Source organism: Narcine bancroftii, chromosome 5 (assembly GCF_036971445.1).
Source record: "Narcine bancroftii isolate sNarBan1 chromosome 5, sNarBan1.hap1, whole genome shotgun sequence".
Classification (NCBI taxonomy): domain Eukaryota; kingdom Metazoa; phylum Chordata; class Chondrichthyes; order Torpediniformes; family Narcinidae; genus Narcine; species Narcine bancroftii.
This window is the reverse complement of record NC_091473.1, coordinates 190173850-190185988: the sequence shown is the minus strand read 5'-3', so window position 1 is coordinate 190185988 and position 12139 is coordinate 190173850. Positions and strand designations below refer to the sequence as shown.

Sequence of the window (12139 nt, the reverse complement as noted above, 5' to 3'; positions counted from 1 at the left end):
AATGATAAGACAAAACGACTTGAACCAGTGTGTAAAAGTAGATGACACATTTTTCTTGTTTATTTTTCATTGTGTGATGACATTGTTTAATGGTTTTATTGTATTGTATATGTTGGTTTTGGAGGGGGGTGGGAAAGGGGGAGGGAAGGTAGAGGGGTAAAAAGGGAAAAAATGCCACTGTGTATATTTAATGAGAAACGTTTGTATATATTTTGCTTGATATGGTTCACAGTATGAAAAATAAAAAAATATTTAAAAAAAGGAGACCAATGGTTTAAAACGTTTGCCGACCCATGGTCTGAATTAAAATTAAATTAAATATCTACTGTACCAGCCTCTACCACCAGCCCTGGCAACGTATTCAGGGTAGCCGCCCCTACTCTGTGTAAAATAAAACGTCTCCCCTAAATTTTCCTCCACTCGCCCTAATAAAAAAGATGGTGGTGCTGCCAGAGTGGCGGTGCTGTGGGGTTGCAGGGAGTGGAGATACAGTGCTGCCCACCCCCCCCTCAAGGGGTCATAATACCCAGTCCAACCACCGACAGTCAAAGGAGCTGATGTAGTTGAAATCCTGCAACTGTGGGATATGGGCCCCTCCGAGATGGCAGCACCTGTGTTCGACAGAAGCCACCGCAGATTCCGGGGGTTTGGGGGGGTTGCAGCGGACTGGGGCAGGGCACCAGATGAGAAATTTGGTGTCCACGACAGCAGATCGGGGGGGCTGGAGGACAAGTATAGGCAGTGAGGTGTTTGGAGACTTGTGGGTGAGGAAACCCCCACCCCAGACTGCAGGCTGCTTGAGGGAGGGGGTCTTGCACCAGGCCGCAGGCTGCTGGAGACTGGCTCATGGGAATGAGGTATTTGAGAGGCTACTGAGGGCAAGGAGGGCTCCCCGAGGGCTTCCACATCATATAACCATATAACCGTTTACAGCACGGAAACAGGCCATGTCGGCCCTTCAAGTCCGTACCGGTTCACTTGAACAACTCCACTAGCTCCTCCGCAAACTCCTGAGGAAGCAGAGGCTCTCTTCATGATGCCACCGATGCGCTGGTTGTCGGAAATGTTGGAGGTTTGGATCTGGAGCTCGGGTTGCTGATGTTTTGAAGTGACTCTGGGGGGGATTCTCTTTTGCTTCTCTTTCTCTGACTGTAAGGGGCAGCAGGCAACACTCATGGTGAATCTTTGTCCGTCTTATGGCAGAATAAAGGCAGTTTTGTGTAACATTGGCCTGGCTGGTGGTGAGAGGGGCCCTCCCAGTCAGATCCTTACTGTACAATAGGAACATCATGGGGTGGAGACCGTCCAGCTCTTCGCTGAATGCAGCTTCGCAAGGAGAGTGTGGAGAGGGATGCGAGGCACTATGTCACAAGGTTCATCCCCAGCAGCAGTGTGACAGAGGACCCCCTGATTTACAGACTGTTCCCGGGGGGGGGGGGGGGGGGGGGACACACTGAGTCCGACATTCAGGACTGCTGGAAGACCACCGGCTTGGTGAAGGATGCCCTTTAGTCGGCCCAAAAGGCACCTTCCCGGCTGCAGGACTACGTGCTGAGGCTTGGTGCAGCCAACGTGAGGGTGCTGTGGGGAAGGAGTACTGTCAGAGGTGTTCCCCCCCCCCCATTACCAAGCTCTGAGGGGCTGACACTGAGGGGAAAGCTCATTAAACCAACAGAGACGAGAGGGGATCAACAAAGTGCCACAGGGGTGGTGACTGAATATTAAGGCAACAGTGTTAAATGCAAAATGTACATCACAATGTAAAAAGTTTCTAAACAGTTTTTCCCATACTCGACATGAGACGACTGACACTACGTAAAATTTTTGAGCAGGTTTTGTAAATAACTTGCTCAAAAGGATTGAAACTATGAATGTAAAGACTCAAAGAGGTTTTTTTTCCCCTCTTGTGCTGTATATAATTTATTGCAAAACAGATGTTCTCTGGTGGGTACCTGGAATGCATTGCTGGGCTGTTGCTGAAGGCTGAAGGGATTTAATTTACCGTATACGTTCTGATTAGTGGGGGAAAAAAAAATCACAGGTTGAAAAAGAATACAGTACCGCACCTAACGAACAACATAGCCTAGCCTGCCTTACCGTAGCCTACAGCTGGGCAAATGTATCTAAAACAAAGCCTGTTTTATAATTAAATGTTGAATATCTTTGGACAAAAACAATTTTTAATCACAAAATAGAGCAATAATGACCATCACAACTTTGAAAAATCTTGTCGGACCATCGTAAGGAACAGCTGAACACTCATGTGATAGTTGAGTTTTGGGGATCAATTTTTTGGGTAAAATTTGGGCGGGAGGGAACTTCTACTTTTTACCATGGTGAGTACCTGCCTCATTCAAGGTGTTGGGAGCTCGGATAGGTGGGACTGGATGGTAAGTCCAGTGGGCGGGCGGCCGAGGCCAGGGATCGTCGTCAGGGAGTCAGGAGCTCCGGGGCGAGGATCTGTGGCCGGGCTGTTGGGAGCTTGGAGGGGCAGGCGGCCGGGGCCAAAAATAAGGGGGGTGGGTGGGACCAACTTTTACATGGGGTCGACTGTTACACGAGTATATACGGTGATTTTAAATTCGCAAATTCAGCTCGGTAACAGGCCCTTCTGGCCCACAGGTTGACCGGCGCATTCCAGGCTGCAGGAGTATGCGCTGATGGACGCACTGAGGCTTTGCGTGAGGGTGCTGTGCGGAAGGACTGCAGTCTAGAGCCCACCTCTTCCCCACTTCCCTACGAAACAGACGTTTAGGTTTCTTCCGTACTTCTCTCTCACCGACGTCATAAAGATCATTTTAAAATATTTAAGCTACAAGGTGAAAAATGTGCCGTGGCCCCTCAGCTCCTCCATTTTGCTGATGTTGGGTGCAAGGTTGTTGTTGTGACACCACTCAACCAGTTGATCGCCACCCCCTCCCCTGTACACCTGCGATTCTGCTGACGACCACGGCGACATCGGCAAATTTGAACCGTGCCTGGCCACATGGTCATGGGGTGCTCTGCTTACTCCTCAAAGGAGGGCTCAGGCCCGAAACGTCGGCAATATCTCTTTGTCCTTCATTGACGCTGGTTCCTCCAGCATTGACTAAAATCACAGTGTCTGTAGACTTTTGCATTTCACGTAGAGAGAGAGGGCAGCGGGAAGAGACTCTGAACAGCATTCTTTACGCAAATAAATTTATTAAGGCTTCATAAGGCACTGGCGAGGCCTCACTTGGAGTACAGGGCACAGTTTTGGACTTTTTTTCAAGAAAGGATGTGCTAGCATTGGAAAAGGTTCAGAGTTTTACAAGAATGATTGCTGGAATGAAGGGATTAGTATGTGAGGAATGTTTGACTGCTTTTGAGGGGGTGGGGGTGGAAACTTCATAGAAGCATTTCTGTGACACCGACTAGATGTGGCAAAGTTGTTTCCCATGGGAGAGGAGTCAAGGAAGAAGCAACACAACCAGCATTGAAGGGCGCCCATTTAAAACCAAGATGCAGAGGAATTTCCTCAGCCGGAGAGTGGAATTTTGCTGCCATGGCCGGCTGTGGAGGCCAGATTATTGGGTGCATTTATAGCAGAGATTTGTGGGTATCTGAAGAGTTAGGATGGCACAATTGGTGCCACGCCTTTGCAACCCCAGCAGACTGGGGTTCGAATCCCATGCTGTCTGTCGAGAGTTTGGACGTTCTCCCCATGTCTGCGTGGGGTTTTCCTCTGGGGGGGGGCTCTGGTTTGACAATGGCTCTGTACACGCTGATCTTTGTGTGTTTCTTCAAGTGGTTGTTTTTCCAGACTCTTTTGTGTAGTCTTCCAAAGGCGCTATTTGCCTTGGCGAGTCTGTTGTCTATCTCTTTGTCGATCCTTGCATCAGATGAAATGGTGCAGCCGAGGTAGGTAAACTGGTTGACCGTTTTGAGTTCAGTGTGCCCGATGGAGATGTGGGGGTGCTGGTGGTCATGGTGGGGAGCTGGCTGATGGAGGACCTCAGTTTTCTTCAGGCTGACTTCCAGGCCAAACATTTTGGCAGTTTCCGCAAAACAGGACGTCATGCGCTGGAGAGCTGGCTCTGAATGGGCAACTAAAGCGGCATCATCTGCAAAGAGTAGTTCACGGACAAGTTGCTCTTGTGTCTTGGTGTGAGCTTGCAGGCGCCTCAGATTGAAGAGACTGCCATCCGTGTGGTACTGGATGTAAACACCGTCTTCATTGTTGAGGTCTTTATTGGCTTATTTCAGCATCATGCTGAAGAAGACAGTAAAGAGGGTTGGTGCGAGGACGCAGCCTTGCTTCACACCGTTGTCAATAGAGAAGGGTTCGGAGAGCTCATTGCTGTATCTGACCCGACGTTGTTGGTTTTCGTGCAGTTGGATAACCATGTTGAGGAACTTGTGGGGGGCATCCGAGGCACTCTAGTATTTGCCAAAGCCCTTTCCTGCTCATGATGTCAAAGGCTTTGGTCAGGTCAACAAAGGTAATGTGGAGTCCTTTGTTTTGTTCTCTGCACTTTTCTTGGAGCTGTCTGAGGGCAAAGACCATGTCAGTAGTTCCCCTGTTTGTGCGAAAGCCACACTGTGATTCTGGGAGGTGTAGGTTAATGAGGTGTAAATTGGGCAGCGCGGACACGTGGGCCAGAATGCCCTGTTGCTGCATTGTCTAAATTTAAATTAAGGCAGGGGAGTGGGGGAATGGATCAGCTCATGATGGAATGGATCAGCTCATGATGGAATGGCAGAGCAGACTAGATGGGCCTACTTATGCTCTATGAATAAAGTATATTTTAGCTTATAAAATAGGAACATGTAAAAGACACAGGCACTTGATCATAAGGAAAAATAGAGGGTGCGAGGGAGGGAAGGGGTAAATTGTTGTTTACATAGGTTGGCACAACTTCATGGGCCAAAGGGTCTGTAGTGTTCTGTCCTATGTCATGACTGCCGGAATTGCAGCTTGTCAGCGCTATGCATTTCTTACCTGAGGTTGGTGCACTGGCGCAGGACAGCAATGAGTGCAGAGAAGGTGTCTTCAGCCAGCCCTACGTTCCAGAGGCTGCGGGAGAGACACACATATCAGCATTCCGACCCATTCCCTGTCTCCTGCGGCTCGCACACAGGGCACACTCTCGTTTAGAGTGGGGAAGGAGGGGAGAAGAGGGAGGAGTGCAAAAAGATATATTAGGTTTACAGGTAAAGATTGTGGGGAGAGAGTTAAAGGGGCACCTTCTCCCCACAGAAAATGCTGGGTGGGTGGATCGGAGGAAGGGGTAGAGGCAAGGACAATGTCTGCGTTGAGCAGACATTCGGACAGGACCATAGGTGGGAGAGGGTCAGAGGGGACGGGGCAGATGGGGCCAGAGCTGCCCTCCACACGGTATGGTGGTGTGCTAATGGCGTCCCTCACCTGACTGTGTGCAGAGAGGACAGAGCGGGGAGACACTTCTGAAGGATGAACACATATTTCTGATCAATGAGCCAAGCTGAAAGAAGGAAATGGTACTCCAGTTAGAGGAAAGGGACAGCCGTAGACGACATTATGAATCCCGCCCCTCCAAACGTGTCCCACTCCAGCCAAACTTTCAGCAGGCCCCCCAGCATCCATGATTTGGGCCTGGACCCTTCATCACAAGGCAGGTAGGCATCTGAATAAAAAGGTGAGGGGGGGGGAGGAGAGGAGGGAGGATGGGGGCAGGGGGAGGAGAGGAGGGAGGATGGGGCAAGGGGAGGAGAGGAGGGAGGATGGGGCAGGGGAGGAGAGGAGAGGAGGGAGGAAGGGGCAGGGGAGGAGAGGAGAGGAGGGAGGAAGGGGCAGGGGAGGAGAGGAGGGAGGAAGGGGAAGGGGAGGAGAAGAAGGAGGAAAGGGCAGGAGAGGAGGAGAGGAGGGAGGAAGGGGCAGGAGAGGAGGGAGGAAGGGGCAGGAGAGGAGGGAGGAAGGGGCAGGAGAGGAGGGAGGAAGGGGCAGGAGAGGAGGGAGGAAGGGGCAGGAGAGGAGGGAGGAAGGGGCAGGAGAGGAGGGAGGAAGGGGCAGGAGAGGAGGGAGGAAGGGGCAGGAGAGGAGGGAGGAAGGGGCAGGAGAGGAGGGAGGAAGGGGCAGGAGAGGAGGGAGGAAGGGGCAGGAGAGGAGGGAGGAAGGGGCAGGAGAGGAGGGAGGAAGGGGCAGGAGAGGAGGGAGGAAGGGGCAGGAGAGGAGGGAGGAAGGGGCAGGAGAGGAGGGAGGAAGGGGCAGGAGAGGAGGGAGGAAGGGGCAGGAGAGGAGGGAGGAAGGGGCAGGAGAGGAGGGAGGCAGGGGCAGGAGAGGAGGGAGGAAGGGGCAGGAGAGGAGGGAGGAAGGGGCAGGAGAGGAAGAGAGGAAGGAGTAGGAGAGGAGAGGAGGGAGGAAGGGGGCAGGGGGAGGAGCACCTGAATACATCATCCAGCTTCCCTCTTCATACAGAGCAGACCCCAACCCCTTCACTTCTTCCTCTTCTCCCTTCCCACCTGTAACCACTTGCAACCTCTTACCTGCGGCCCTCTGGACCTCCCCCTGCCCTGTCCTCCTCCTGCCTGTTTGTTACTCGTACTGTGACAAAGGGCCCAGGCCCTAAATGTCAGTGACCCTTTACTTTGTGTGGACGCTGTGTGACCTGCTGAGTTTCTCCAGCATGTTTTAAATCCCACTTTCCCTCAGCTACAATCAGTTGGAACTGAGCAAAGGGCTGCATTTTTCACCCAGTGCAGTTACACATCCCCATTGCATCACTGTCCGACTGCCCTGGCTGGTCAGCTCTGTACAGGCTCTGAACACCCAATTAAAGGAGCCGACAATAGTTTTATTTAAAATCCTGCGCCCAAGATGCCGGTGCCTCTGATCGACATGAGGGGTTTCAGACTCCAGGGGAGCAGAGGACTGGTGTAGAAAACGGGGAGACCACACCCCATCTGAGAAGGAGAAGCAAATGAGATGACCCACAGGGACGGTGACCACGGCGGCAGACCTGTGAGGGGCTCTGCAACTGAAAGACCAACGCATGCCGTGGGCTGCTGGCAACTCAAGGCAAGGAACCCACGGAGGCTGGGGGCTGCTGTTGGGCCGCAGACTGGCTCAAGACTGGCTGAAGGGGCAGCAGGTATCGAAACCGGGATGCCGAAGGCGCTGAAGGGTTCCTGATCGTGTCGGAGGTTCCGATCTGGAGCTTGGGTCGCTGATGGTTTGGACTGCGGAGGCTGTAGAAATGCTGGGGGGAATCCACAGACACTCAGTGATTCTGGGGAGGGGGCTCTCCTTTGCTTCTCTCTCTCTCTCTCTGACTGTAAGAGGCCCTTAAGGCAATTTCTGCCGGAGGCAAATCTGTTTGCCTTACAGCAGGCAACAGCAATTTCATGCATAATGATACTTTTATTACAATAACAATAAATTGAATCTTGAGATCATAAAATTAAGTTTAGATATGCAGCACGGTAACAGGCCCTTCCGGCCCACAAGCACATTCATACCAGCAAATACACATGCATGTGCACACTCTTTTTATGTATCATTTGTCTGCATGTGTGTTATGTCTGGGTGTGTGTCTGTGTGTTTTGCACCAAGGATGAGAGAATGCTGTTTTGTCGGGTTGTACTTGGACAATCGGATGACAATAAATGACAGACACATTCACACATGTGCACACTCATTATGCACACACAAACACCCATACATTCACACACAGGCGTGCACACATCCACGCAGACACACACGTATGCACACATAAACATAAATGTGCACACAAACATCACATTACCATGCATGCACACGTGCAATCCAGCACATACACACATTCACACGCATTTTTCACACATAAACATGCACCATTCACATGCACGCAGAGGAGTACACATATGCATGCGTAAACACACACGTGCATGCACACAAATATATTCACACATGCACATACATCCCCAAGTCAATGAGAATTCACCCAAGAGTTCCTCATCCCTGTTGTCCAGTGGGAACCGTACCTCTGATGTAAACAGCTTTCACGAGCTTTGGGTCATCGTTTTCCATCTCAACCTGCACGGAGGGCCTGAAGCACGAGATGTGCTCCCTGCCACCAGCTGCAGAGGATGGCGTGCTTTTGTCTGAAGCAGTGAGAGACTGCATCTCTTCGACTGGGAAGGAAGTGCATCAAGAACACACGTGAGCAAACCTCATGCAACTCCCCAACAGACACACACAACCTCAGATGATACCCCACACACCACCACATGTGACACCCTGCCAGTATGACAACCCGCCAGCGTGCACACCTAGCACAACACCCCCCTCGCGTAACACACACAGGCTCATTCTACACACACATTAACCTGGGCACACTTACTGACCTTCACCACCCCCCCTCCACTCTCACCCACACACAAGAACCCACTCTTTTCCCCCCCCCAACTGTTAATAATGACCATGTAATTAGAAGAGTGCACGTTAAAGTTCGCTAGGTTGGACGTGTCCTCAGGGAACCAAGGACCCCTCCCCCTTTCCTGCACTGACTGTAGACTGAGCTGCCCACTTCAGCGGATGGAGATGCTCAGTAGGAAGGGCAGGGAAGCTCTGGAAGCCTGCACCAGGCTGACACCTGCCCACCACTGCCCAATACCCTCCCCTCACAGTCAACCCCCTTGCCCAGAATCCCACCATCCACTGCTCAGACCAAACGCCTCTTGCTCACCTCCCCCACCTCACCCACTTCAGGCTTTGAGCAAGACAACCGATTTGAGGAGGCTCACAGGTCCAGGAGAACATCACGCTACAGGCCCTTTGGCCCACAATGTTGTGCTACTCCACAGCAATCTGACCTTTCCCTCCCTCACCCCCATAACCTTCTATTTCTCTTCCATCCATGTGCCTAAAAGTCTCTTGAATGTCCTAGTTTTTTTTAATAAATATACTTTATTCTTAAGACAATGTGATATAGAAGTAGGCCATTCAGCCCATCAAGTCCACTCTCCCATTCCATCACGATCTTTATACTGTCCCTATTGTACCAGCTTCCACAACAAACTCCCAGCAATGCTTTCCAAGCACCCACCACATTCTGTGTTAAAAAAGTCTCCCCCTAAACATTCCTCCTTTAAACCAATGTCTTCTGGTATGTGCTATTGTTGATGCTGGAGAAAGGTGCTGGGTGTCCACCCTACCTGGGACCCTCATCGTCGATCAAGTCACCTCCCGCCCTCTGTCGCCCCAAAGAGAAAAGCTCCATCAACCTTGCTTCATGAGACGTAATCTCCAATCCAGGCAGCATCCTGGTAAATCTCTTCTCCGAAACATCTGCAGCAAAAGTCCAAAAATCCAGATGCCAGAGATTCAGGATCACCCGAGAATCCGGACCTCGACAACTCTCGGCTTTTGCGTCCGTGCATGTAGTGCCTGAGAATCCGGAAAATCCAAAATTCCTCAAGCAATCTGGATTTTAGGACTTTTCCGGTACATCCTTCCTGTCATGGGGCGACCAGAACTCAATGCAATACTCAAAGTTGATTTGTGGTTGTCCACCGTAACCTGGATGATCGTAGCAAGGAATCTGAGCTGCCACAGGATCTCAGTGGGTCAGGCAGCGGGGGGATGTGGGCTGTCCGTGTCTCGGGTCCTCCTCGGCAGCTCTCCATTTCCCCCACCACCCCCCTCCCCCACGGATGCTGCCGACCCGGCTGAGTTCCTCCGGCAGCTGGACGATTGATTCCAAATTGCAGAGTCTGCTCAGTCTCGCATGATTCCATCCTGCCACCCCAGGGGCACAGTGATGGAGGGGAGGAAACTAAGCTTGGTGGACGACGGGCAGAGGGGGAGGTGCTCACGCAAGCCACTGAGGTTGGGCGCAGGGTGTCTCGGCACTACCAGGGGAAACTCCAGGATCTCCATTCGGTTGCAGAGTTCAGTGAAGTCAACCTCCAGGTTCCCAGTGCAAATGTAGTCCTCTGTGAACACATGAGTATGCACATGGTCACGAGTGCACAAACACTTACATGGGGACACGTACGCAGAGACACAGAGTCACACATGCACAAACACGGACAGACATACACAGAGAGAGAGAGAGAGAGACACAGAGAGAGAGAGAGAGAGAGAGAGAGGCGCACACATGCTACCCCAAAACCCCACACTTAACCCGAGTATAGGGTCTCCCATAAGGCAGAGAGGAAATGAAGTGGGGAGAAGTGATTGAATGACCTCTGTGTTCTACAAGATTCAAATGTAATGTATATATATTTGGGAGAAAAATTGGTAAAATTAGAGTAAGTTACATACCTACACACATTTTAAAACAGATCTTATTTGAAATACTGAAGAATTCACATTCAGTGACTTTATAGAAACTGTAGAGAATGCTGTGCACATTCCACAAGTAGGTGCTAATTGAAATGATGTCATCAAATTAATTAACTAAAGATAGGTCGTCTGTGTTGAACATTTTTACAAGGCTCCTGACCTTTCTGCAAAGTGCTCACTCAAAGGTAAATGAGAAGTTTTGTTTACCTAAGACAACAGATGGGAGCAAAAGACCAACTCCTATTGTTTGCTGGAGAAGGTGGGGATTTTGCAAGTGAGAGAGTCACATGGGTGTTTTAGCAGTTGGAAGATGAAGAGAGAGAACGAAAGACTGAAGAGTCACAGCTGAAGCAAGCAGGAGAAGCTGGTTGGAACTGAAACAGAAAGCTCCAGAGTGGCGGATGGCTAGAAGTGCTATCTGTATGATGTTTCAATAAGGGGAACAGAAAGGAACTCTGTGATAGCCTGAAAGAAAGAGGTTATCATCTGGAGAACCCTGATGGACATCAGCAAGACATTGAGGTGACTAATGGTGGTACCTCAGTTGTGGAAATCCTGGAACAATAAATTTTTCTCTGCAAACCTCCAAAGAACCTTCTTGAGCAGTAAACATTTACCTTTCGAGCACCAAAGCCTGGTGAACTTTATACATGTTAAATTCTGTGCACAGTATAAGAATTGCCTGCAACCAATGAACTTGGAAGAATGAAAAGTGAGATTGAACTGTGAACCAAAGAACTTTTCTTAAATTTACACACACATTACATACATGTGCGCTTAGAATTAGAAGGGGGTTAAGTTGGGTTTAGTTAAGTTAATACAGATAAGTTCAAGTTTGATTCTGTTTTCATGTATAAAGATGATTAAAAACAACTTTTGTTTAAGTAACTACTTGCCGTGGTGGATATCTATTTGCTGCTGGGTTTTGGGGTCCTTTGGACTCGTAACACAACAGATACCAAGGGCGACGCTATCTGAGACATTCAGTGGCTCAAACCTAACCTCACCCAAAGCCCCTGACATGGACATTTACTGTAAATGTCTTAATATTTTAACTTCTATTCTAACTTATATTTATGTAAATCTGCTCCGTGGTTCTGGAGAAATGTTATCTCATCTTTACTGTGTGTATAAGGTTACTTTTACTTCCGCACCCGCACCCGCACCCGCACCCGCACCCGCACCCGCACCCGCACCCGCACCCGCACCCGCACCCGCACCCGCACCCGCACCCGCACCCGCACCCGCACCCGCACCCGCACCCGCACCCGCACCCGCACCCGCACACAGACACGCGCACATACAGACAACCACAATCCACAGTCGCGCGTGCGCACAGACACAAACATGCAGAGACACATAATCGGCTCACAGGTTGAGGTATCAGAATCAGAATTTAATGTCACAAACAAGTTATAAAATTTTGTGTTTTGCAGTGTTGAGCAAACGTTCATATTATAATAATCTTATGACATTGCTATGAATAAAAAAAAGTGCATGAAAAGTAAGGCAGAGTCTTTGGTTCATCAGCACATCCTGTACCCAGCATGGTGCAGTCTCACACCCTGAAGCAGAGCTCAGCCCATTGTTGTCCCCAGCACAGAACTCTAGTGCCTGCTATCACTGTGACGCAAGTTGCCCTGGACACAGCCCTCTGCCATGGGGGAGCACTGTCTGTGCAGAAAGCCACGCTATGCGGTGATGAGATCTCCCCTCCTGCTCCAGAGTGCAAGGTGGTTGCAGCACTGAATGGGATATAAAAGTGTCATAAAAAGGGGTGCAGGTTGTGTTGGTGTTACAGCAAAGAGGGGGGGGGTGTCGGTGTTACAGCAAGGGGGGGCTGTCAATGTTACAGCGATGGGGGGGGAGTGT

At 50.4% G+C, this 12139-nt stretch overlaps 1 protein-coding gene across 6 annotated transcripts in view; it reads right to left on the bottom strand.

The window, feature by feature from the left end:
• Positions 1–12139, bottom strand: part of LOC138764428 (solute carrier family 25 member 44-like) — a 198276-nt gene that overhangs the window by 172169 nt on the left and 13968 nt on the right. For 4 of the 6 annotated variants that reach the window (XM_069940346.1, XM_069940348.1, XM_069940349.1 and 1 more), the window contains 4 exons: positions 9796–9915; positions 7963–8112; positions 5390–5465; positions 4964–5038 (listed from right to left, as the gene is read on the bottom strand). In XM_069940346.1, coding sequence (XP_069796447.1) covers positions 4964–5038; positions 5390–5465; positions 7963–8112; positions 9796–9915 — 421 coding nt within the window. The remainder of the gene's footprint in view (positions 1–4963; positions 5039–5389; positions 5466–7962; positions 8113–9795; positions 9916–12139) is intronic. The other 2 variants (XM_069940350.1, XM_069940351.1) reach the window with 2 other exon arrangements.